The sequence below is a fragment of the Barbatula barbatula genome (assembly GCF_947034865.1).
Source record: "Barbatula barbatula genome assembly, chromosome: 10".
NCBI lineage: Eukaryota > Metazoa > Chordata > Actinopteri > Cypriniformes > Nemacheilidae > Barbatula > Barbatula barbatula.
In genome coordinates, this window is record NC_136773.1 from 22,496,488 (window position 1) to 22,521,838 (window position 25,351).

The 25,351-nt window shown below is 38.2% G+C and overlaps 2 protein-coding genes across 3 annotated transcripts; one reads left to right on the top strand and one right to left on the bottom strand.

Moving 5' to 3' along the window:
* Nucleotides 1–1,684: 1,684 nt before the first annotated feature.
* Nucleotides 1,685–17,709, bottom strand: serpini1 (serpin peptidase inhibitor, clade I (neuroserpin), member 1). Of its 2 annotated transcripts, none has more exons than XM_079465422.1 (9): nt 17,504–17,709; nt 7,271–7,533; nt 6,827–7,051; nt 5,420–5,614; nt 4,229–4,433; nt 3,949–4,058; nt 3,047–3,133; nt 2,646–2,735; nt 1,685–2,565 (listed from the first exon to the last, which is right to left on the bottom strand). In XM_079465422.1, exons 1-9 carry the CDS (start codon nt 17,575–17,577, stop codon nt 2,492–2,494), a joined length of 1,323 nt encoding a protein of 440 aa, XP_079321548.1. In that variant the 5' UTR covers nt 17,578–17,709; the 3' UTR covers nt 1,685–2,491. The 2 variants fall into 2 exon arrangements, with proteins under 2 accessions (XP_079321548.1, XP_079321549.1); XM_079465423.1 differs by lacking the exon at nt 17,504–17,709 and adding an exon at nt 16,337–16,408.
* Nucleotides 16,793–23,696, top strand: pdcd10a (programmed cell death 10a). The gene is made up of 8 exons (XM_079465426.1): nt 16,793–16,946; nt 18,975–19,144; nt 20,450–20,503; nt 20,911–21,028; nt 22,308–22,434; nt 22,609–22,687; nt 23,007–23,089; nt 23,207–23,696. Exons 2-8 carry the CDS (start codon nt 19,055–19,057, stop codon nt 23,286–23,288), a joined length of 633 nt encoding a protein of 210 aa, XP_079321552.1. The 5' UTR covers nt 16,793–16,946; nt 18,975–19,054; the 3' UTR covers nt 23,289–23,696.
* Nucleotides 23,697–25,351: the final 1,655 nt, after the last annotated feature.

Genomic DNA, 25,351 nt, shown 5'->3' on the forward strand with positions numbered 1-25,351 from the left:
TATCCCTGCTAAAATAAACAACAATAGCAACCATCAAAGATATTCTAATGGATTTAATGGTTATAATGGGAATTGTATTGATTTCAATGGATACTATAATGGTTTCTGTTGGGAATGTATTGGGCTAAATGGGGGGCTGTTATCTGGTGAATCATATTGGAATAATGCACAAAACACACCAATATAAACCATTAAATATGTTATAGTGGTTTTAAAGGGATTTGTACTGGCTTTAATGGAAACTGTAATGTTTCTACTGGTATTTGATCGATTCTATTGGTGGGATGTTAAATCCTATTGGAATAATGCACAAAACACACTACAAAAAGGAATTTTGTGAGGGTTTTAATGGAAAAATCTATTTGGTTCATAATGGTATTTTATTTGAACCCTTTAGAATTTCTGTAATGGTTTCTATTGTTTTTTTAAGCAGGGATAGTATCAAACCAATAGAAACCATTAAAGATATTATAGTGGTTTTAATGGTTTTAAAGGGATTTGTACTGCCTTAATGGAAACTGTAATGGTTCTACTGGTATTTGATGGATTATATTGGTGGGATGTTAAATTTCATTGGCATATCCCCCAAAACACACTACAAAAAGGAATTTTGTGATGGTTATAATGGAAAAAGCTATTTGGTTGTAAGGGTATTCTAATGGGAACCATCAGAATTTCTGTAATGGTTTCTATGGTTTTTTTCAGCAGGGATGGAAAACACAATTCCTGTTGTTTTATTCACTTAGCGAATAACTTTAGTGCCATGTAATATATGCAACATTAAATATATTTTGAATATAAACTAAATGATAAATAGGTTTATAAGATCGACTTTAACATACAGTCCACGCAATGCCCATTTTTGATGCAAAAACAGCATCTTAACGGTGTAAAAACAATACAATTAAACCCACGAAGCAGACATTTGTTAACAGGATACAAAAAAACAATGCGACATGTTCTTACCTTTCGGACATGTCCTTCGCTTCTGACGGATCCCTTTGGCATCGACACGCAGTTAAGATTGTTATTACAGAAGAATATAACGCGCTTTCCCATTGGTGATAGAATAGCAGCCCGTGTTCAAGTGCGACAGGTGAGTGCGAGTTCTGCGCATGCGCGAAACGGCATCAGGTTCACCGATCCGCGCGCCGAGGTCAAACAGGGCAGCGGGTGCGCGCGTTCGGTGTCTAAGGTTGCACTTCAGTGACTTTAGGAAAATGTCCCAGTTTTACTAAAAGCAGTACATTTGTTTCATATACAAACATATAAAGACTTATAGTGAAAATGCTTCTATTTTTATTACAAATCAGCATAAACATGTCAACTAAACGATGGATCTAAAATAAACATGGGTTTTAAAAGCTTTAGTGGAAGTGTGTGCTATTTCTAAATGATTTGAGAATGTTGAATCTGACCTAGAAATAGTACACATTATTTCATATTTATTTTTCATTTGACATCATAACGTTGTGTTTCAAAATCTTAGTGTTATTTGTTCAAGTTAAGCTTTGTTTTTTTCTGGTAGTTATAAATCCCACAGATGGTGTGCACAAACGCAGCATGGCCTGCATCTTTGTTGTTATTTTGTAAGCAAATCTCTTTTTAAAATGCTGGAATAATTCAAAAGCACATATATTTTTGAAAAACACGAACGTATTATAAAAACATTACATTTCATTTAGGCATTTGGCAGACGTGAAAGAAAATGTTTTATTAAATGAAATACTACGGTTGTTCACTTAACATTGATCACAACCGCTTCTTTGCGAGTTGTCTTTGTTACATTGTTCAATAGCCTAAGTGTTTCAGTCTGAACGGTTGTTTTTGTGTCAAAACATTACATGTCAAACTCAACCCTGCCGTCACTGAAAAACCGAGAGAGCTCTCATTGAAGACATTCATCTTTATTTCTGAAATAGAGAATACAGCTGGTATTTTTTTAAACCATCATACCAAATGCACTCTCTCCGGTCCGCCTGAGTTTCCATGGCAACAGCGCTACCTGTACATTCGCAAGCTTATATTAAATCAAAAACTCTTATTTATATAATAAGGCATATTAGTATGTGAGCAGTACTCGAGCCATGTAGAAAACCATAAGGGAACAGTATTTAAGGACTGAGATTACATTTGGAATACTGCACACATCATAAACACAATAGCAAATATACAGATCTAAGAATACAGGAGTGAATGATGCTGGTGTGGAGTAAGACATGTGATGGAACATGAGTCCATGTAATGGAGCGGCCGCAAAGACGTATTAAATATTTACAGCTTCGTATTTCTGGTGTGGTTAAAGCTTATCAAAACACAATCACCTTTATCATATAAATATTCTGCGTATATAATAGTTCCTCATGTGTTTAGAAAAAAATGGCGACGTCATGAACGGATAAACTTGTTATGTGTGATGATTTATCTTGTGATTTGTAGAAGATGCAGTAAGTAAATCGGTGGGTTCTGTCACATTGCGATCACAGCAGTTTTACATATCAAAGTTGTCATCAAAGGGCTCAATGACTTCAGGGGTCATGACGCGGCCCATGAAAAGGATTGACCCTATGAAAAAAAGAGAAATCATTCACAGATAATACACTTACATGTTTGTTTCTTTGTTTTTAGTTTAGTGGCCATTATACCTGTTTTTCTGTTTCTGATGATGAAGAAGAAGGGATGATCGGCCATCACCTGAGGGTACAACACCAGCGTCCTGGTCAATGACATCATACCTGCAAGAGATCACGAAGATTCGTGAAAGATTCTTACCAAGACCACACGATGACTGTGACACGTGGTGACCAGCAGGGGGTGCTTTTAACATTAACAATCTTCAAAATTCTCCAAGCAGTCTAGTGTATATAGCGCATATAGATTAGAAAGGAAGTGAAGGTCAAAGAAAAAAGACGAGGTAAAATGAAGATAGACTGTGAGGAGAGAATTAAAATAGGAAATGGCACAAGAGGAATGAAGCGTGGGGAGTAATGGAGAAAGTGTGAATATTATATAATGAAGTCAGAGTAAAGAGAAAAACTAAAATCACCTGATCCCGCGGCCCCCTCTGCCCCCTCCTCTGTCACTTCCAGACAAGCTTTCTGTACCACCTTCCCAATAAACAGATTCTGTCCATCTATAGACCAACAGAGAAGAAACAAAGAACAGTATAAAAATGTATTTCCGTCACTAAATTATTCATTTGCTGATATAATTAGGGATTCAGAGAATTGGGAATTTGTGTATAATAATGTTTTCACGGACATTTAAGATTCACGTTATTTAAACATGTAGGTTTAAACAATAACATTTCTTCAGCTTATCATTATGAAAATCTATAACAAGTGCCGTAGAACCGAGTCCTGCACGTCCTTCAGCTGTCAATCACGTTTTGGTAGCCATCGATACCCATAAGAAAGAAATAACTGTTAAGATCCTTTTCTTTTTTCCTAGACGTTAGTGAGATTAAATGGAGAGCAAATGGAAACTTTTGCTTAAATGAGGTTTTAGCGGCATCTAGTTGTGTGGTTGAGAATTGCAGCCAATGGCTTCCCCTCCCCCCTCCTTTCCAGGCAACTGACATGGAAGGAGATGTCGTCACGTTTTTGCTTCTTTAACAAAGGAGATAACGTATTTACAAAACACTTTCTGTAGAGCAGTTTGTCCGTCAATATTATTTAAGATCTTAATATGAATTTAAACATTTCTCATCAAATTGACCCAAATCCAGATTATTTTTATTTTATTTTACCTCTGCATTAATTTTACACCTCTGTGCTGTTCATGGATTTGATCGTCATTTGTTTCAGTTTTTTATTTCACATATTATTTATCATTTCTGAAGAAACATCATAGATACTCAGAACGCCGCCAAATCCTCTGAGCTTTGCAAAAGCAACACGTGAGCAATAACATTTTCAAAGTTGACAGGTCAATAGATTTATCGAGTACCTTCTGTCTCGGCTGTCATGGCTGACAGATCCGCGTCTTTGGTGTAGATGTTCTTGATGCCCAACAGCTGCAAAGTTTCCTTCAGATCCATCTTCTGTTCCACCTTAAATCTAAAATTGTGAAGACACATGAACAGGTAAATTTTTGGCTTCATTGCTTTTGATGCAAAAATATCAAGTGACTTTACAAATACGACAAAAAACCTCCCTTTTGTTTTAGATTTTGCCTTAAATGAGCGTCACACCCTTTCCATTTGTCTAAGTGATGAGTCATGACTCACCTGGGCAGGTAGACCTCCACCTTCTGTCTCTTGACATTGTTGGCCCACTCCTCCAGCAGCTGAGCTTTGATGATGGGCTCCAGGCTGGCCAGAGGAACCTCTTGACGGGGCAGGACGATCATCATGCTCATATCTTCACCTTCATAGAGCATCTCCAAAACCTGGTACACCCCTCCTGCCTCTGTGGTGCCATCGCTAAACTCCCCTGAACACGAAGAACTGGGTGAGGTCGGTGCTTGAAATGATCATGGAATCTACTGTACTGTTTGTTTGAGGAAACGGAAGGTCGAAGTGCCACATTTTCATTTCACATTTACATCCTCATGTCGTTCCAAACCTGACTTTCTTTTTTTCTGCAGAACACGAAAGAAGATATTTTGAAGAACGTTGGGTAGGAAACAACACTGAGCCTTGTTGACTTCCATTGTATGAACACAAAAATCACAGGGACAGTTCTGAAAATATCTTCTTCTGTGTTCCACAGAAGCAAGAGTCATATACAGGTTTTGACGATGAATAAATGATACGTTTAGGACTTCCAGGGTAAACAAATAAAGCTTCAAATCACAGCGTGCATGTGGTTACGTGATATAATCGTGTGTTCAGCTTTGTTTTTATTTGTCGTTCATAACAATGTCGGCTTCGGCCTGTCCTCCACCCGTTTCCCATTTCAAAGAGCTCAGCGTCTCTTGCTTAGAAACATTTCAGATCATTTTCTGTCCTGTCTCCTTCACTCTGTGTCCCGCTTTATTTATCAGCGGTTCACCCTTCCGTTCTTTTGTTGTGTTTTTCCCTCTTTCGCTGGGTATGATGATGCTGTTTCTATCAGATTTGTTCAAGTTTTCCCTGCCCCACATTTATCTTTGTGTCTCTCTCTGTGCTTCTCTTTTGTTCTGTGGGTGAGATGGATGTGACAGGTGCACTGCAGTCATTCTGCGGGACCCTAAAGATTCAACCTGACCAATCAGCAGTGAGCCATGAAGAAAACACACATCATGCAAACACAATCAAACACACAGAGTCCAAGAAGGAATATAGCACAGATCGATCCATCTGTCTGATAGATTTCTCCTTGGATCATGGTTTACGATTCTTAATTTTTCATTCTGAAATTGTTTTTTGGTGTCCAGATTGAAGTGGCATATGTGGACGGACCACATCTCTATACCGCACAACATTGTCTGTTCTTACCATAGTAAAACTCTCCCTGCTGGTACATCATCAGGGTCTGGACCTCACTGCCATCGTCTTTGGTGAAGGAGAAGGTTCTGGTGTTTTCTGGTCTGAACTGGTTCTTCCAACTGCCCCTGAAGTACATGGCGTTCCCCAACATGATCTTCGTAACGCTGCTGAAGTCATCTGCCGACACCAGGTTGTGGATCTTGCCTGAAAAAACAAACCCATAGATTGACGTAGATGTCACATCTAACCCAGCTTCACTTCTTCTTGAAACAGGAAAGAATAGGTGAGATCTACAACTGCATAAAATCGTGATCCGATGCTTTGAATTTGTGCTGGAATCTGACAGTCCTTTTGGAGAGAAAATAGATCTGTCTGGAAATCTCTTCAAGCAGAGAATGACTGATCTACTTACTAGTGTCCTACTTTACTAAAGTCAGCTTAATTCTCCCGAACACTAACCATCCAACCATTTTAAAAAGACCTGAAGAAAAGAACACATTACTAATTGGATTATGAGCTATGACTATATTGAATGTGCATTTCTACTTAAATGGCATCTGATATAAATGTCAAAATGTAAACTAAAATCATACAGGAAATCATCATAACATCAAACTGTTATAAGAGTTTTCTGATTTTTGGTCTTGTTCTATTAGGTGTCATCTATATGCTAGTGTACTCTTAGTTTTTAATAATGAACTTACGGCAGATGTAATATACATAATGTAAATAGATATACATGTCAGATTTACTTATCTTACTTGAAACTATTTAAAGCTGCAATGCGTAACTTTTCTAGTTAAAATCTTTTTGTTTAATGTTCAAAACTGTCGCCTTACTTTACCCTGATTTACAACTATAACCTTAATGATCCATAAATCGGGTTATCGTGTCAGATTTTGCAGGAAATGTCATTTTGACGTCATCCTCATAAAGATAAAGTACACAAAGTAACCTGTAAAGTAATATTTGAATTTAAGTTTTCTAAAAGAGAAATGTCTACGGAGGCAAAAGTTACAGATTGCGACTTTAAAAGACAAACATGATTCCTTCCATTTGTCCTGCCCCGTCTTACTGTTTAATTGGGAAACCTACTACTGTACCGTTCACACGCCAGAGAAAAGCGATTTTTTAGTCATACACCAGCGATAAAAACTGTTGGCGACATGATGTGGGCGTGTCTAGCGACGCGACAAAGTTGAGAGTTGCTCAACTTAATGCAAACGATGAGCGACTTTCTCTAGCAGCTACCAATAGGAGTAAAGCGGTGGCGGTCACGTCATCCGTCAGTTCCAGAAGGGTTTGTTTATAACTACTAGAGCAACCAAATCTAGGAACACCTTCTAACGACCTCGTATCAAGAGACGCGACACCCAGCTACAGAGTCTGAAGATGTATGGCTGGGAGTTAACTTACTCTCTGTGTGGTTTTCGACCCATGAGTTAATGTGTTCAGCCACGGCTGCTGATTCGCTGAAGTCCACCGTCTCCACCTCAGCTCTGAATAAGATCTTCATGAGTTGCAGAAAGTCTTTGTTAAAGCTGACCCCCGTCTGCAGGAAGAGCAGATTTACCAGCCGTACCACATACGTGTCGACAGACAGCGCCCGGGTGAGGTTGCTCATCAGCGAGAACTCCTCATCTAGGGAAAACATGTGGAAAAAACGCTTCTTCTTCAACTCATGAAAGGCCAACGTCTTGTACCTTTATCATTATTCCAACGTTTAAATGTTTGCAAATGTTATAATGCTATGATCAAGTACGTTTTTAGCTCATGAATAGGAGTTCACAAAGTACAACGTTGGAAAAGGGTAAACCTTAAAAGAAACCTAACAAGTGCTTCGCGTTTTCATGCTTTCACCTTCTCTTAAATGACTGTAGCCCAGCGCTTGTCTGGTCTCCTCTAAAGAGGAGCCGCGGGCACCCATTTCCACCATGCCCAGAGCCAACTCCACGCTCAGAGGAGAGAAGATGATGTTCTCCTCACCCCCCAGGATCTGAAGCTGGTGGTACATTCTGACCGAGAACTCTGCTGTTACGTCCAGGGGAGCGTCTGCCGCCTGGCAACAGCAACCCCTTAGCAACATGAGCGGTAAGAGTCCGAGCAGCAGCATGATCAACGTGCTGGAGAGAGATGAGAGAGAATGTGCGAGTCAGTGTGGATGACGGACACGTCACTGAATTAAACATGAAAGGGGACATGTCGTGGAAAACTGGATTTTGTTTAGAAAGAACAGTTAAGTGTACTATAGCAGTGTCCTTCCAAAGAAGCATATTTGTTGCTCATTTTGTGAAAATATAATGTGTGTGGGACAAAATGGAGACAACACTAAAATAGTTATTCGTGAAAAAGGCAAACTACAATGTATTCTGGGCCTTGACACGGTAAGCTTTGTTCGTGTGTTCTGTGTTTTAGCCAAGCCTCTTTAAATTCTTCTCAAAGCTGAGATTCAGTTTACACGTCAAGCACAACACAAAAATGCATACAGAATGTATAATAAATCTTTATAGTATTTTAATAAAGGCTTTTGTAGGACCTGCAATAATACCGTGAGACTTGTACTGTGTATTACATAGTATACAATGCATAGTGTTTACAACCGTAGAAATCACATAAAATAATATTTTGACCTTTTCCTAAATACATGCGCAATTATGAACTTGTTTTCTTTGCAGTATTTGAGGTCTGGAAAAATTTAAACAGAAGCAATATTATTGCTTAAAAATTGGGAGAAATGTTGTAAGTAGTTAACAGACTTAAACAAAAATGATGAAAACATAGCTATAAATAGTATATTCTGACATATACGGATATGTGCTTGTATGTGTCTGCATATGTGTGTGTATTTGTTTTCTCTTTCCTTCTCTATTTCTTATAGACTTTTAGGTAATATGTACTCCACATATAGCATATCTTAGTTTTTCTTGTGCAGCTGCAATGCAAATTGTAAAAAGCAATATAAAAATATTTTGACTTGACTTGACATACACAGTTCATCTGGCAAAACGGTCATGTAACTAAATTACAGAAACGTGAATAATATTGTTAGTGAAACGTGATGCTGGGTTGCATACGTGTGTACAATACGGTCTGTTTAGTCATCTAAAAAGCATTTATGCATCTCTGCAATATGTGCAAGTAAAAGGGCACATGACTGAATGTATACACACACACACACACACACACACATACACACATACACACAAAGACATATATAGTACATGCATGTAACTCTACCTTCATCATAACATGCCAAAGTCAGTGCTTTTGTTGTTGCCTGGCAACAGTGCTTTCCACAAAAACAAAGGATGCAGAGAAGAATGTGGCCTTGTGCCATTGTGTGATGGAGGGAGGCGGCGCAGGTCGGGATGAAGACTCAAGTGTGCGTGTGGGTAACAAGCATGTGCTGCTATTTCATGTTTACGTATGTGATGTGTTTCAAGAGTTCATTTGCAAAAACAGCTAATGCAGTTTTTATGCATCTTTATGGATACCATTTTATGTAATGCATTCGAATGAAAAACATGATTTATGAACATTCAGGCCCGGTTTCACAGACACAGTTTAGCTTAAGCCAGGAGTATTCCTTAGTTGAATTAAGATATCTATGTCACTTTTATAAAAACGCCTTAGAAGAATACATTACTGGTGTGCATCTCAAGACAAAACAATGGCACTGAAATATATCTACAACATATATCTAGTGATATTGAGTTAAAACAGGTCACACATTCATTTTATTCTGGGACTAGCCTTGTCTGTGAAACTGGGCCTTAGAGTCAAAAAGTAGACGAGCGATATTAGTTTTTACATTAAAAGATAATACCTCTTATGATACCTTCAATTTACATTTTTGCATTATTGTGCGTCTCGTTTTATTAAGTAGCCAAGGTCACGTGATGGAATTGTACCAACCACCAGTTCAGAACCTGCTGTTCTCAGGTCTTCAACATTATGATCCGTCATGACCCCAGCCCTTCACCTCAGACTGAGAAATTGACACGCACAGATGCTGGGTTTGTGTAACCGGACCTGACCCTGGTGATCAGGATCTGGCCTGAGAAACAGACGACCGGTTGTGAATGCAGGAGAAATGTGTGGGGTAGACCCAAAAACACCATTCCTCTCTTTCACTCTTGCACAAAAGTCTGAAGGCCACCCGGGAGAACACAACCAGACCCACAACCACCCTAATGGTCCCAAACGGAAAGGAACATTAGACCCTCATTCAGCTCAACTTCTGGCTCTTGTGTGGGCTTTTCTCTTCTCTGGTGATACCTTTGGGATGGTTGGTAGGAATACGTAAAGCCTTCACCTTCATTAGCCCATCAGCCCTCATTCATGTGTGTGACTTTCTTTTCTCAATTGAAGACAAATTACATTTTTTAATCATAAATAGCTTTACGTCAATGTTTATGATCATAACTAAACTGAAAAATGCCAATTATTGGTTATCGTGTGATATGATATTTCGTGATATTTCAAAACACGTGTGTTTAAGTAAACGATGGACGCATGGGGTTTTTCGGCCTTGACACCGATAGACTGTTTTCAGCGGCAACGACATAAACAAACTTTATGTGGCCCAAACGTAACGTCCGGTAGATCTCCGCAAAGAATCAATAACTGTTGAGTGTTTTCATTTAATTTAATACAATTAATACTGTATACACTAAAATATTAATATCAATAAAATTGTTCTATTATAACCAAACACAGACCCGAAGTTAACTTCGGGCCAAGCGCGTCACATATATACTATGATAAAAAATCTTTGTGCTCAGCTGAAGAAAGGAAGTCATATACAGTTAAGTATAAGAGAATTTTCATTTTCTGAGAGTAACAGATACATTTCCCATTTTTGTTTACTCCAGTACTGTGTATTTGACAGAAGACCTGTACAGAAAAAAAAATTTCAGAGTATTGGTTCTTGCATGATTTATAGATGTTGAAGGTGTTTGTTAGACTGTTTTGATGGTTGTTGCTTCTCTATAAGTGATACTAATATTGATGCTGGCCTTAGCAAACAACATTAATGAGACTATGACAAACTGCCAGTGTTTTTATCATCACACCGAGGTGAACTCAGGCCAAAGACTTTCTTTTACTGCAAACGTTCAGATTTTTCACGACTCAATGCCAACAAAATTGTCAGTTTTCCCCACAGCAAAAATCACACTTCTGCATTTCACTTAAAGGGATATTTTGAAATAATGTTGGCAACCAACAGGTCTGAAGCACCATTGACTGCCATATTATGAAACAATTAAATGGCATTTAAAAGTGCACCAGAACTGTTTGTTTTCCTACATTCCTCAAAATATCTTCTTTCGTGTTCAACAGAACCATAAAATGTGTAAATTGGTTTTCCTACTTAGCAGTCAATGATGCTTCAGAGCTGTTGGTTGCTCACATTATTCCAAGATATCTCTCTTTGTGTTCAACCGAACAAAGATAAATACACGTCTGGAACAACTAGAGGGTGAGTAAGTCATGACATACTTTTATATAATTTTTGGGTGGAGTATCCCTTTAACTCTCCACACACACATAAAGCAATTCCGCTAAATACGTCTTATCCTCCCAATTGCCTTCAGACTCTACTTGCAAGTGCACAGTCAAGACATTTCCAGAATGAGGGCAGCGTAGGCGCTTCTATTTAGATCGGACGGCTGTCTGATAAATTCGTGATGAGGACAGAAAATAAGCACTAAAGAAAAATGTCTCGCGATTGGAAAAATTATTTTTGAGGTAAGTCAACTTAAAAATATTAGTAAACTCTACGAGTTTAGAAATTAATTGAGTTAACCAATATTTTAAAGTTCAATTGCCTCAAAGTTTTAAGGCAACCAGGTTCATTTTTTCTTATTTAAGTTGAACCAACAAAAACCAACAAATAATTTTTTACAGTGAGTAAGATGTATTTGTTATTCAAGTGTTATTCAGTTTTCATCTTGAACAAGGAAGGCATACCAAAGAAAACTCATTTTAATCCAGCGACTAAATAGAGCTTTTCATTTTCCAAAGATGATCATGCAATCAGACTCGGACGCATCTGTCACCATCAGGACAGCATCCTTCACATCCATCAGCCCTTTGACAGGACGGTCCAGAGAATGCGGAGCACGCTGGGTACAATGTGACTGAAGCCTCCAGAGGACAGACCTGCTGGAGCAGAACCGTCAGAGAGACCTGCGTTCGACTGCATGTGAAATGTCAAAGCAGGCCGAGGATTCAGACATTCATAACATAAGCTGCAGATGCATTGAAAGGCGACGGATGGTTTTAGAGGGCTGGTTGAGGAGTTAAAGAGGCATGGCCTGACAGCGCTGCGGTCAGGGAACTCCACTGGAGACTGGAGAAGATGGTGCGAGACGCGGGTCAGCTTTAATTAAAATCTTTTCCAGGCTCCATCGCCTGCAGAGTACTGCGGTACAGGACTGAACCAGACCGACTCGTATCTGTCTGATCTTTATTCTCAGATAAGAGAATTACTGGAGGAAATGTTATTGCTCAAAGGTTGCTCTTCCACAGCTCAAGAGATTTGATGGAGTTTTATATAGTCTCAGGAGAAATAAAAAGAAACAAATGAGACAGATGTTTACATCCACGAAGAGTATGGAGGTGTAAATGAATAAAGGATTTGGGTAAAATGCATAGATATTTAGATCTTCAATAATATTGGCAATTTGGATTGCAGACTTATAAATCTGAGCTCAGTTTGAGACATTGTTGACATCTCTTAGGAATCTCTAATGGAGACATTTGTGAGATTTCTGACTCTTTTTTTGTCTTAAATGTCAGATTAAGGAAAAGTTTTCACTTGTCCCCTGGTTAAACTCATTTATGTCTATGAGAAATAATTGAGATATTAATGAGATCTCATCTGTCATTTTCACTTCTGGGTACGAATGCAGAAAAACATCTGTCCACGAAAATATTCTTCCTACTGATCTTGACCAGCTACAGACTCAAGTTTAAGTTATTTTTCTTTAGCATAAAACTGAAACCCCAAAAGAAGAGGATTTACAGATTGTATGAGTTTTCAAACTAATGCCCTCATCCTCCCTGTGGTCATGTACCACTCGGGTCGTACTGCAGCATCCAGCATCATTACACATTTAACATCTGGCTGTTTCTAGGGCTCAGAGTAAGAAGCTTTAATCACAGTGTGTGTGCTTGTGTGTGATATTATCTCTGTCTGTCCGCTGCTGGAAAAATTCACAGAATAAAAATCGCTGCCACCAATGAGACCACATGCATCTTGCTGAATTATAGATGACACAAAGCATATGATCTTCATTGCGCTGAAGACCCAATAAAACATATCTTACTTCCTTCTGCATACATTGTCCTTTTGCCCGTGTCTCTTCTCTTCCCGTAAGATCACAGAGGAGATCTCTTAAATATCTCTATACATCAATGAGATTTAATGGAGAGTCAACTTTTGCTTATTTTTGCTCCATCTCAGATGTTTCGTCATGCATGTCCCTCTCTCTCTCTCCCAGCATGCAATCCTTAAAGTATTTTTTTCCCAAGTTCAAAGGCACCCTCTCTCTCCTTGCTGACGAGAGCAGACGTGACTCGGGATTGCTGGCGTCCTTCAAACAGGGTGAGAGAGTGTCGAACCCAATCGCTCATGGGCTGCCAATGCTCAGCCTTCTCAAATCCCGGCATTTATTCAGCCGTCCTTCCACAACTGCAGTTCAGCATCATTTCTATATGACGTTTATATGCACACGAGACAGCATTTCCAACAGAACAGCCGATCTACGAAAGAACTACATGTAATCAAAATGTTATTATTGATTTTCTTCAATATAATTTAACCTCATTTTCTAGAAAACAAGTCGAAGTCCTATTTGCACTTACAAAAGAAGTCACTGGATTGAGATAAATGTTAAACTACTTTTAAACGTTGAACCATAATATTTATACAAATACAATTTATTAATTTGTATGTACAGTATATTTGTATATCATATTACATTTTTTTATTTATATGTAACCATATATGTATGGCTAAGGAAACATGGCTCTTATTATTATATTATATTATAGGGTTTAAATAATTGTTTGGGTAACTTACAGTACAGAATTTTTATTAATGCATTTTGCTGTATACATTGCTTCAGCGCATACAGACATTACATATATATTTTCTGCGACAATGCATCCACATACTATATGACTTTTCATTTCTGTGGTTGTTAAGCTTCGCCATCTAGCTGTAAATCTCATTATTTTTAAGGATTTGCATCTGATAAATCACACACAAATGCAGCTGGGGAAATAGAAGCACACAATGTAACCAATGCATAGGACAAAATGAGAAATATTGAGACTAAATGAATATGTACTTGCTGTAATGAAAGTCAGGGAAATGAAAAATCTGCCAGGCTCCCTTGAATAGAAAGAGACCTCTATCCATATTGTGCACACATTCTCATAGGCAGAGAAATAATCGCTCGACGCCTGCCAGCGGTTCTGACTCAATCTGCATTGAGGCGCATTGAGTAATGATGCCAACAGCATAAAGATGCAGTCCACGATCTTGACACATCATTGAAAAGCAATCAATAACAAACAGATTTGCATATGTTTAGAAAAAGAAGAGAAAAGCCCAAAGAACATGTCCTGAAACGCCAGCAGTAAAGTTGGATATGTCATGTATACTAGAGACACTGCCTTTGACACAACGCAGACGTTTTCATGCAATCCGTGCTTTCCAGGGGGCAAGCAATGATAAAAAACTGAGAAGGCTCCAAGTCACTTACAAAACCCAGCCACGCTGTCATCCAAAATCAATTTCTATTGGCTGATGGTTGCCTAGAAAATCTGATGTTATATTGCGCTAGTCTGACAGTATCAGCCATTTCATTTAAAAGATCATTGAATGTTTTCCTCTCAGAGCTGAAACGTGCAGGCAGATACAGCCATGGGAAACAAAGAGATCATTCCATGTTTTCTTTTAATCATCCTTTCTAGATGTATTGTGGTCATTCCAGTCCAGCGTCTGTTGAATTTCAACAAAATCAAACTTTAGGAGTGACAAAGTCATCCAACAATGTGAAAGGCTCATGAAAACCAAGTATTCACATAAAAAATTATGTTTGACTTTTTCCTAAATGCATGAAGATAAATTACTGTTGTAAATAGTTAATTCAGAAAAACAGAAAATAATTTCGAAATGTCATCATTTTTTCCTCAACTGTGTGGACAAAACGCAGACGATGCAGGAAGAGTTTATTGCTTAGATGTTTCTTTTTTAAAATCAGATTAAGTTCTCAGTCGTGTTTCTTGAAGTATCAAGTTAGTTTCAGATGTTTTTTTATTACAGTAGAAATAAAAACAAATGCGACTGTAATTGTTGAAATCCATGAAGAGTGTGGAGGTGTTCAATGAATGTTGATTATGGAGTAGTAAAATAATCTGGAACTTTGTACATTTGGTGATCATTTTTGTAGTAAACATTGAGATCTTCAATAATATTGACTTCGGATTGCAGACATGACACATTTGTTTAGATCTCTTCTGAAACTCGCATGGCAGAGACACCTGTGAGTGTCTCTTTTACTCCATATAATCACAACGATGTCTAGAAGTAATAATTAAGATATTAATGATATTAAACTCAGTTGTGATATTTCATTATATTTGGAAGTACACTAGAAATAAATGTATAAGATATAGTATTTATAGTCTTCTCTAATGTGCAATATTATGGAGTAAAAGTGGAAAAACAAATGACGTCCATTTCGTTTTCCACCGCACTAACATTGCACGTGAATGCTTTTCATGTTTTTAAATTAGAGGCTCATCCACACCTACAGAACAACGATCAATCCAGGAATCAATATGCATGCCAATTCAAAGTGACCACCGATGAGTCCACACCACATATGTATGTGCGCTCGTGTGTGACTGCCAGCCCTAGCCCTACAGAAAACAGCGCATGGTTTGATACAAATTGCTGCAATTCTATTCCAACTCCTTCGCATCTTGATGCAGCTTGTTTTCTATTGGTTTCCACTCTTCTACCTCGCCTTCTCTCTCTCCTTATCGATCTCTCGCTTTCACTGCCTCCCTTCTTGTACCAATTGCCCTTTAACACCTCATTTTGCCTCCCTCTCCTTCAGTGGTCCCCGTATCTCTCTCATACATCCACATTACAAACTCTCTCCAGCACACCTAATCTCTACGTGAGCATGTCCCACCAGCTTTGGACAGAACAAACCAGTTATTTTCGCACCAGCCCACCGAGGGGGCTTGAAAGGGAGGTGCGGTCTCTGTTTCACTCCTCCTGCGCGTCTCATTTACAGAAACATGAAATAAGATTTTCTCGCAGGAGGTGATTTATGCATCCCCAGACGCGCTTTCCCACGCCCAGCTGTGTGAAGATGCGATGTTGCCCGTGGTCCCCAAATCCCCTCTGTTGTCCCTCCATGATTCAATGGAAACACTTTAATGATTCAATCTAAACCATAAGGATGAAAAGACAAGACCACGTGCGGGGTGGCGAAATACATGGTTATTTAGTGTAAGAATAAATTATATAAAGACAAGAAAATGATGCTGGATTTGTTTTTCTGCAAAATGATATTTTTCTCTGCAGAAAAGATATACGTGAATGCACGTACGGCTGCATTTACATTCTAGCTATATAAAGTATAACATCGCAAGTGCAATGTATAAGTCTTGTTCTATTACATATGCAAAGAAATATCTATAAAAGACAAATTAAATGGAAATATATTTAGACAGATGCAAATCCCTCACTTCATTAAAGGGCATCACATCTGCACCGTATCACGCAGATATCAAACCATTAGAAGATAAATAACCTGATCACTATCAGTTAGAAAACTTGCAAGATATATTACTATAATAGATGGGTTTTAATAAAAATGCGTAGAATTTTCCTACCGTAAGATTTGAGACGAGATGGTGATGTTGGGCGATGCTGATGTTCAATGCTGCTTTCCTCCGCGCACTCACACACCTTTATTATGAGAGGCGGGCCCGCCCCCTCTCTTTCCTGATTGGTCAGACCAAACACTGGCTTTACGAATGTTAAACGCCTGTTACATGTACCGTTTCTATTCTTTTAGTTGTCAAGTTGCGTAACTTACTTTCGTACAAGACTAAAAAGAAACAGTTCCTTTATAATAAAATAAATCAAAATTGTTCATAAAAAGCGTCTCAATACTAGGATTGGCTAAACCGGACGTCAGTCTTTTCACCGCACCTCGTTCGGTTTCGTGCACTAATCGTGGGAGTTGTAGTTTTAAGTCAAGCCGCTGCGCCTCCCGATGTCGTTCGGCGGACTACACAACGTCACACCCCAAGTCGTTCTATTGCAACGCTGTCCCCTGATTGGTTCCCGTCGGATCACGGCACCGCCCCTCGGTCTTTAGATTGGTCACGCAGAAAACTTCCGTCTTTCGCAAGCGATTTCAGACAGAAAGGAAAATATTCAAAAGAGTTATCGAGGCGAAGCAGCGGTCGGATAAACACCTTTACTAACTCCACACAGGTACAAACATTCCTATACGTTTCATCTGTAGTCGACGGTGTTTGTTTAACGTTAGCTTTGCTTCCCGTGAAAGTAATGCGAATTGGTACAAGCAGTCATTTAGCTAACAGAGTGTTTAGCAAACCTGCTAACCAGCTCATCACAATAGATCTTAAACCAAGAGACGTTTCAATAATCGTCTTATTCAAAGTATGTTTTTTTTACACCCACACCGGGTCAGTATTTAACAGGGATCTGGTTCTGATGACGATTTACAGGTAAATCTGTTTTCCAGACAGCAAATCAAGGCCTGCTGGAGACTTCAAGAAAAACAAGGAATTGAGACAGTGTTTTAAATGACATCATTTAGAGGCTTTTGTCTTATATAACCATTAAAATCGTATTGTGTAGTTGTTACATTGTTATGTTTAACATAAGACACGTTCATGTCTCGGATCCTTTAGGGTCAGTCTTGAGAATCATGGCTGTTGTGATAGTTGTGATGCATGTGATGACGTTATACATGGGTGTAAACATGAAACATCTCATATATTTTAGGAATTAAGCATTTCAGTCACCTGAATCCGATTGAAGCAGTGTAGCACAATAGCACATCTATTTTTATCCTCAGATCATCATGTTTTGAATGCATTGACTTGGCACTGGCAAACACTTTCGTTTCTTTATTTGTTCAGCTTCTTATCAATGGTGTCCTCCTAGAGTAAATAAAGCGATTAAGACATGACCGGAGCGAAGATCATATTTATACACATTTCCTAGTGTAGGCTTGAGCAAAATAGATTGAAATGCTAATCACATTCTTTTCCTTGATGTACTGAAACGCTGTTTTGGGAATGATTGAAGTTAAACGACTGCGTTGTTCTTCAATTGTAAGAAATTGTATATCTGATATTAAAACCAGAGTTATTATTTTGATTATTGATCCGAGAGACATTCTGCACAGTTATGAAATTTGTATATATTTTATTTCTTTGTTAAATAATTTATATTTGTATCATTTTCACTAAAATGCTTTGATTGGCCAATGCTCAGAATCAGGTATTCCAGAGATCTGTGCACGGGGCGGTACATTCATTTCTAATCGGCTATTACAATCTTTATCCACAGATTATAGGATGGTCCATAAATATCCACTTTGTCATTGGAAGGGTTGAATCATTCCTTCCACTCATTTGAGGTCAGGCTTTGTTGTATAAGTAAAAATGCAGCACAGGTGGATCTGACTCACGATTCTCCTGCATTAGGGGCTTATCTGTTTCAGGCACACTAGAGACGCTACAGGAACCAGGTGTTGCTTGCCCTTTGTCAAGAGGGAAAACGGAGTCATTACAATGCGTTTGTATGCGACCTGGCAACCATGTTTTATAAGAAGGGTGCTTGTATTTCCAGCCAGTGAAAGTGACGACCTGCTCTATGTAATGACATCACAGTCTGATCTCTGTGAATGTCACTCAGATAAGGGGCCAAAGGCCTTCCGATGAGGTTGGAATGAACGTGACTCATGGCCCTTTTGTCCATTAGCCAACATCGGTGGTATTGAGATAAGTGTACCTCTCTTTCTGGAGTTTATGTTGTTTCTTGTAGTTTGAGAGGAGCCGTGACCTTCTGGAGACAACAACTACAAGCGCTATTGTTTAACATGTTTTAAAGGGCAAGAATGGTATGTTTTTATGGATGTTAAGAGATAACCTGTCTCATTTATTTTATTACCCGCTAGTTTACGCATATCTTTTGGGGCAATAGTTTTATTTATAGAAAAGATTCGGAAATGATTTACTTTTATGCAGTCAAGAATAGATGTGTTTTGTGTTATGAGCAGGAAATGGCCTTTATTCTTGTTTTGCTGGGCACGTCGGTAACGCCTTAATCTTAAGGGTCCAAAATGGCAGATTCAATCAAAAGCTTTGCACTTTTCATGGATATCACATCTACCCTCTGATTGGGTTTTGAAAAAGTCATTTCCTTACCTGTGAAATGAAATCCAGCTACCCTTTTATAATCTCTTCCTCGTTGGTGACCTTGTTTTAGCGACCGTCTTGGCGCCTCCTCATCGCGAGACCCCCAGGAGTGAATGACGCTCCCCCTTTCCCTTCCGCACCCTGACGAGGATGACAATGGAAGAGATGAAGAATGAAGCGGACGCGACCTCCATGGTTTCCATGACGCTCTACGCCGTGATGTACCCTGTCTTCAATGAGGTACGGTGCTTGAAAGTGGTTGTGTTAAGGCAAACAGACACTAGTTCAGGATTGCAAGATGCAAATGGTCCACACCCACCGGGCTGTATATTTACGTTTTTTTGCACATAGCACCGGTGCTACAGAGGCGTAAAGTTTTGTAGCAAACAGTTGCAGCACAAGCTTAAAACTACAGTTATATTAGAATTTTATTTGACACATAATAAATATGTATGTGTAGTTTTTCACATAAATAGGCAGGTAAATGACACGGGACAATAATGTTACAGTTGGGAAAATTAGGGCCATATAATTTTCTGTATTAAATGTTTGTTTTTCTTTTTCTTTTTTTTACTATACAATAAGTACATATTTGTCCATATCCTGTAGTTTATGCTACAGCTGCCGTAAAATTCCTCCTTGAGGAGATACAATAGTGTTTTTTAACCTTGCTATAGTAAATATTAGTTCAGTAAACTTATGCTTAAGAGTTTATATAGTTTATCAATTTACTACTAGAATGCTTTAAACGCAAAAACAACAAAAATAGTGGCGCACCATCGCCTTCAATCGCACTCTCTCTCTAAATTATGTGCAAAACTGTGTTGCATGCGTGCTACTCTGGTAAATGTATTTTTCGTACATTTTATTTGCTACCTAATATATTAAAGTGCAATTTATCTGATTTGCACCGGTAGTATTTACTAACCCTCAAGAATATTTATTTCAGTGTACTGTAATGAAAATGAACATAACACACTCTGTATCTAATAAGACTTTGAATAATCAACCATTTACATGCTAAATACATTTGCGTTGTTAGAATGCACTGTGAGACGTTTGATATAAAAACGGGGACTGTTAAATTACATTTTATCATTAATATGCGTTTGACGATACCAAAGTAGCGGCACGGCGCGGTAGCTTCAGTGTAATCCAGTCATTTATATAGATCAGTGGATCCTATGCTGAACTTTATATTGTTATATGACTTAGCATGGGTTAGTAGATTCTTTAAGAATAACACAATGAGTTAACCCGTAAAAGACACACTAAATCACATTGGTTTAACGCCAAGCGTATAATCCTTCAAGTCAGAATTGAAATCTTCACACCGAGATAAGACAGCATGTCTGCTTCACACACAGCCCACATGCTCTCTTGTGGATGAATTCAGATCTCTTTAATTAGAGGCAAAATCTACACCCACGACAGACCACATTTCCATTTTTATTGTGCTGATAATGACTGTATGTAATGTATGCAACACGAAAACCAAATAGCCTACTTTATCTTGCATTAAATGAATATTTGTGTTTGTTACAGCTGGAGAGAGTAAATCTGTCTGCAGCACAGACGCTGAGAGCCGCCTTCATCAAGGTGAGAAAAACGCTCATCATTCGGATGTTTTACAACTTATGTGAAAAAAAATAATAACTTTGAATACGTTAACTGTGGAAATATCAATAGTTTGTTTATAAATCATGCTTGTGTTTTTAATACTAAAATCACAAGGTTAAGATTGTCATTTTTAGATTTTGGCTTATTTATAACAATACCCAATGTATTGCACTGCACATGTCCTTTGATGATGTTGTGTAACAGTCATAAAAAATATTTGAATTTTATGGTTAGGTTCAAGGTATGATGGGAAAATCTAATACGTTACTATAAAGTTAACATGCAGTGTCCTTTGAGTTGGCATAGGTGGTATTGTTCATAGTTTAACCCAGATAAAACATCTTTGGAGGATCTTTTGTACTAACTAAAGTCTTTGTTTGTATTAGGCAGAAAAGGAGAACCCAGGACTGACTCAGGACATTATCATGAAGATATTGGAGAAGAAGAACGTGGAGATTAACTTCACAGAGTCTTTATTACGCATGGCTGCAGATGATGTTGAAGGTGAGTGTGTATTCAGAGAGATGTGCTTTATTGTTTGCAGTCTCAGGTTTTGTAACATTACAGCCTTTTGCATGTAGGGGGAGGTGTTTCCCTATGAATTAAAACGGTTGTGATGTAATGTCTCTCTATATCCAGATTTATGAATGCACGGACTGTAATGCTTCCTTGTGCTGGTTTAAAATGTAAAGAATGATACAAAATATTTAATATCATAATCCAAGTTTTGTGTCGGGGTTTGTCTATTTTTGGCTGTGCTTGTTTGTTTTTGGGTTGAATAGAAATGTTTGCTTTGCATTACAGAATCTGTGCACATACTGTATTGAGGATTCTCAGTGTTGCGGATTGTCAATCTTTATCCCTTTACAAATCTATAAAAATCTTTATTGGGCGGATGTTTTGTTCAAAATAATTATCCTCATAAAATATAATACACATTCTTTCTGTTTGTAATAAAAGAGCAATTTCTATTAGACAGAATTCATAGTTACTGTAAGGAAGTGCACGGGCAGGCAGTACACATCAAAATACAAAAATATAGACACAAGAACTTTATGTGTGTTGCTCAAGGATAAGAAATATGATGTAACTGTGTGTAAAGCATTGTTTACGTAGAGAAGAGTCCACCCACTGGAATTACGTCAGTATTGGGTTAACCAGTGTTTCATTAATGCTGAAAACTACAATATCAGGCTTTAAAGGGAGATCGTCACCCAAAAATGAAAATTCTCTCATCATTTACTTCTGTCATGTAATGCCTGTATGTATTACTTTACAACAAGAACAAGAAAGATCTTCGGTAGAATGTTAGTAATTTTCAGTTCGAGGACATCATAGCGCCCGAGAACTTGTTTTCCTAAATTCTTTAATATATCTCATTATGTGTTCAACAGAACATGAAAACGCAACAGTTTTATCCTACTATGGTAGTGGATGATGTCCTTGAACTGAAAATTGCTAACATTCTTCCAAATATCTTTCTCTTTGAGTTTATACAGGTTTGAAACAACATGAGGGTGACAAATGTTTCATTATTGGATGAAATGTCCATTCAATAAGAAAACTTACTTCACATTCATTTTCAACTCGACTATAGTTTGCTTCTCGCCTTTTACAAACTAAGAAATGACTCTGAGGATTTTCTGTGCTTAAAGCATAAAATTAGTGGATCGAGTTTAACTGCTGCCAATCCTCAATCGTTCTTTTAATGACAGGTTTTGAGATGGCAGACATGTTACTATGGTGACTGACCGTTTCCCATGGCCGTGTGCTTTGTGTGTAGAGTATATGATTGACAGGGCCGAGCGGGAGTTCCAGGATTTGAACGAAAGGGCTCGTGCGCTGAAACAGATCCTCAGTAAAATCCCTGATGAAATCAACGACCGCGTCCGCTTCCTGCAGACAATCAAGTAAGAACACTTTCACGCTGATGATGAGATTTTCTTACCGTGTTAATTCTCATTTATTAACACTGTAAACTTGCGATATGGTGTTGGATTGGATAATAGTAGATAGCAATGCAAGCAGGGGGGTTTTTGATCCATCAGGTTTTGATCGGATTGTGGTGTTTTTGGTGTCCACAGAGACATAGCCAGTGCCATAAAAGAACTCCTGGATACAGTCAACAACGTCTTCAAGAAATACCAGTACCAAAACAGAAGGGTAAGAGCCACACAGAATCACTTTCATCAGATGAATCCACAGTCATGACATCTCTACCTCTTCTTGCCTGTTTTCCCTTTCGAGAGCCATTTAAATATATTTAATATTTATATATATTTTTTATTTTAAACAAAAAAAGATACAGATTACCACTTGAAGTATTTAGCCTTGTTTGGCCATTTTACTCTTACTTTATTTAATACAGAATCAAACCGATATAAATACATGTGCTGGGAGACGGATGGACGAGTCTTTATGATGGAGTCTGTATTAAGTCGCTTACTAAAAAATGGAACGAAACTGACTTTGTGTTTTCCAGGCACTTGAGCATCAGAAGAAAGAGTTTGTGAAACACTCAAAAAGCTTCAGCGATACTTTGAAAACGTACTTCAAAGACGGAAAGTATGTTGTTCCAGCTGTTGATTCTCAATCATCATTAAGACACTTTCATGCATCCCTAGAATTTGAATGTGCACAAAATGAAATATGTTCATCCAATTTTCTTTCTCTCTCTCTTAGGGCGATAAATGTGTTTGCCAGTGCCAACCGCCTCATCCACCAGACCAACTTGATACTTCAGACCTTCAAAACTGTTGCATAGTAGTCACAGAAGTGTATTTTTTTTAATAGCCTTTATATGAACAATGTAAAAAACCCTTTGGACTGTAATTTATGAGTCTTGTCTCCAGGAGCTAACACTTAAGGCTGGACGGCTTCTTTTATCATTTTTAACCCCACATCTAATCTGCTTCATTAGCTGGAGTGACCGGCTAGCGTTTCTCTCATCCTGAGCTTTACACTCACGCTTTCTCCCTCTGTTTTGCTTCCGATGTGTTTTCATTTTTTCTTGTCAGTCCAAGAGAATGCCTGGGAGCTTTAGGGGGAGAGAGATGCAGGCATTCCAGACGTGCTTGTGTCTCCTCTGATGCTTTGAACTTGAATGAGAGATGTATATTTAATAGACATTTGGTAACAGAATTATTCAATAAACACAGCACATGTTGGAAGATTTAAAGTGATGTGGTTTGGATTATTTTGCGATGGGGAATATTGGCACACTTTCATGCTTTCTTAACCAGGTGTCACGACGACTTTTGGGTGCATCAGCAAATCATGTGGTCTGTTGAAGAGAGGTATGCTTTTACTCTTCTAAACTTGCTTGTCTGCTTAACAAATGTATTAGACCACTGATGTAAGGTGTGTAAGCTCTTTAGTACTTCTTCTGCTTTATAGTTATTGTTATCCATGAGTTTTCGAATTTACAAGAAAGGCAGAAAAAAGCAAATTAATTATTTCAGGTGCTCCGTTCAACAGATTTGTGAAAAAGTACATAAAAACAAATGCCAGATGTGACCAAGGACATACAAACTATGATTTTTTTTTATTATGTGTGATATAGACTATTTAGTTGTTATTTGTCTGATACATTGGTATTTTAAAGGGGTGATTTAGCTCGGTTTCATGCATTCTGACTTCTTTGCCATGTTAAGCGTGCTGTCTTCTCATGTTTAAAATGGTCAACAAGAAAACGAGTTGGACGTATTTCAGTGCTGAATACACTCCCCCGAGGTTCGTAGAGGTTTCGTAAAGTTTTTTCGATCATGAAAAAAGTTACGTAACAACATTTATTAGTCGCTTATTGGGCAATTCTCCCAGAAAAGCACTAAATATTATTATATATATATTCTAGTAATGCAGGAATAGTCAACAGTGACGGAGGAATAATGCGATATTGTGTGCTTGTGATTTAGTCCCACACCCCCGGGAGGGTGCATGCTTTCTGAAATAATGGTACCGCTGTATCCGTCTTTTATAAATGTGATCAAACTAAATACTCTTCGATGATACGAAGAATGCAAAAAGTACTCAAGATTTAAATGAGATTGGCAGAAACTGCTCGGACCTTTAATCCAGTTTTTGACAATTCAAAATTTGTATTCTGTTATTATGACAGGTGGTCTAATAAATATATTAAACATTGTTCATTGAAGTAGGAAACTACTAGTATTAAGTTACATATATACAAGGGTATCTTATGTATGTGTGTCTATATGCACATTATTTACTATATATCCATAAACTTTGCAAGTATTTTTTATTATATACACTATAATACCATTGTGAACTGTTAACCATCCCTGCTGAAATACATTTGCATTTAATCATTTAGCAGACGCTTTTATCCAAAGTGACTTAAAGAGAATACAAGGAGCAAAACAGCCATATGGCATAAAGGAGAATTAATACATAATTTCAACAGAAGCCTGAATAAAACCTGTTGAGAGAAAGAGAGAGTGTTAGTGTTTTTCATTTGTTTGTCAAGTATTTACAGAAGATATGGGTTTTAAGTTGTTTTTTGAAGGTTGTGAGAGATCTGGTTGACCGGACTGAATTAGGAAGAATGTTCCACCAGGAATGAGCGGGAAAGCGATTTGCTGCACTTTGGAGAAGGCAATACAAGACGCTGCTCGGTTGCTGAACGCGGGGGTCTTGATGAGGTGTAAGAGGGTGTGAAGTTTGCCGGTGCAGATCCAGTGATAGTCCTGTAGGCAAACATCAGTGACTTGAATCTGATCCGAGCTTCAACCGGTAGCCAGTGGAGAGAGATGAAAAGGGGAGTCACATGAGCCCCTTTGGGCTGTTGGAAGACGAGGCGTGCTGCTG

Bases quoted from the DNA above. Each gene is read 5' to 3' on its own strand.
- serpini1 (XM_079465422.1), bottom strand. From the start codon at position 17,577: ATGCATTCAAAACATGATGATCTGAGGATAAAAATAGATGTGCTATTG. The intron at 5,615-6,826 runs GTAAGTTAACTC...TTGTTTTTTCAG, and splicing joins GGTCGAAAACCACACAGAGA to GCAAGATCCACAACCTGGTG. The intron at 2,566-2,645 runs GTATAATGGCCA...TTTTTTTCATAG, and splicing joins CATCAGAAACAGAAAAACAG to GGTCAATCCTTTTCATGGGC.
- pdcd10a (XM_079465426.1), top strand. From the start codon at position 19,055: ATGACAATGGAAGAGATGAAGAATGAAGCGGACGCGACCTCCATGGTT. The intron at 20,504-20,910 runs GTGAGAAAAACG...TGTTTGTATTAG, and splicing joins TGAGAGCCGCCTTCATCAAG to GCAGAAAAGGAGAACCCAGG. The intron at 22,688-23,006 runs GTAAGAGCCACA...TGTGTTTTCCAG, and splicing joins ACCAGTACCAAAACAGAAGG to GCACTTGAGCATCAGAAGAA.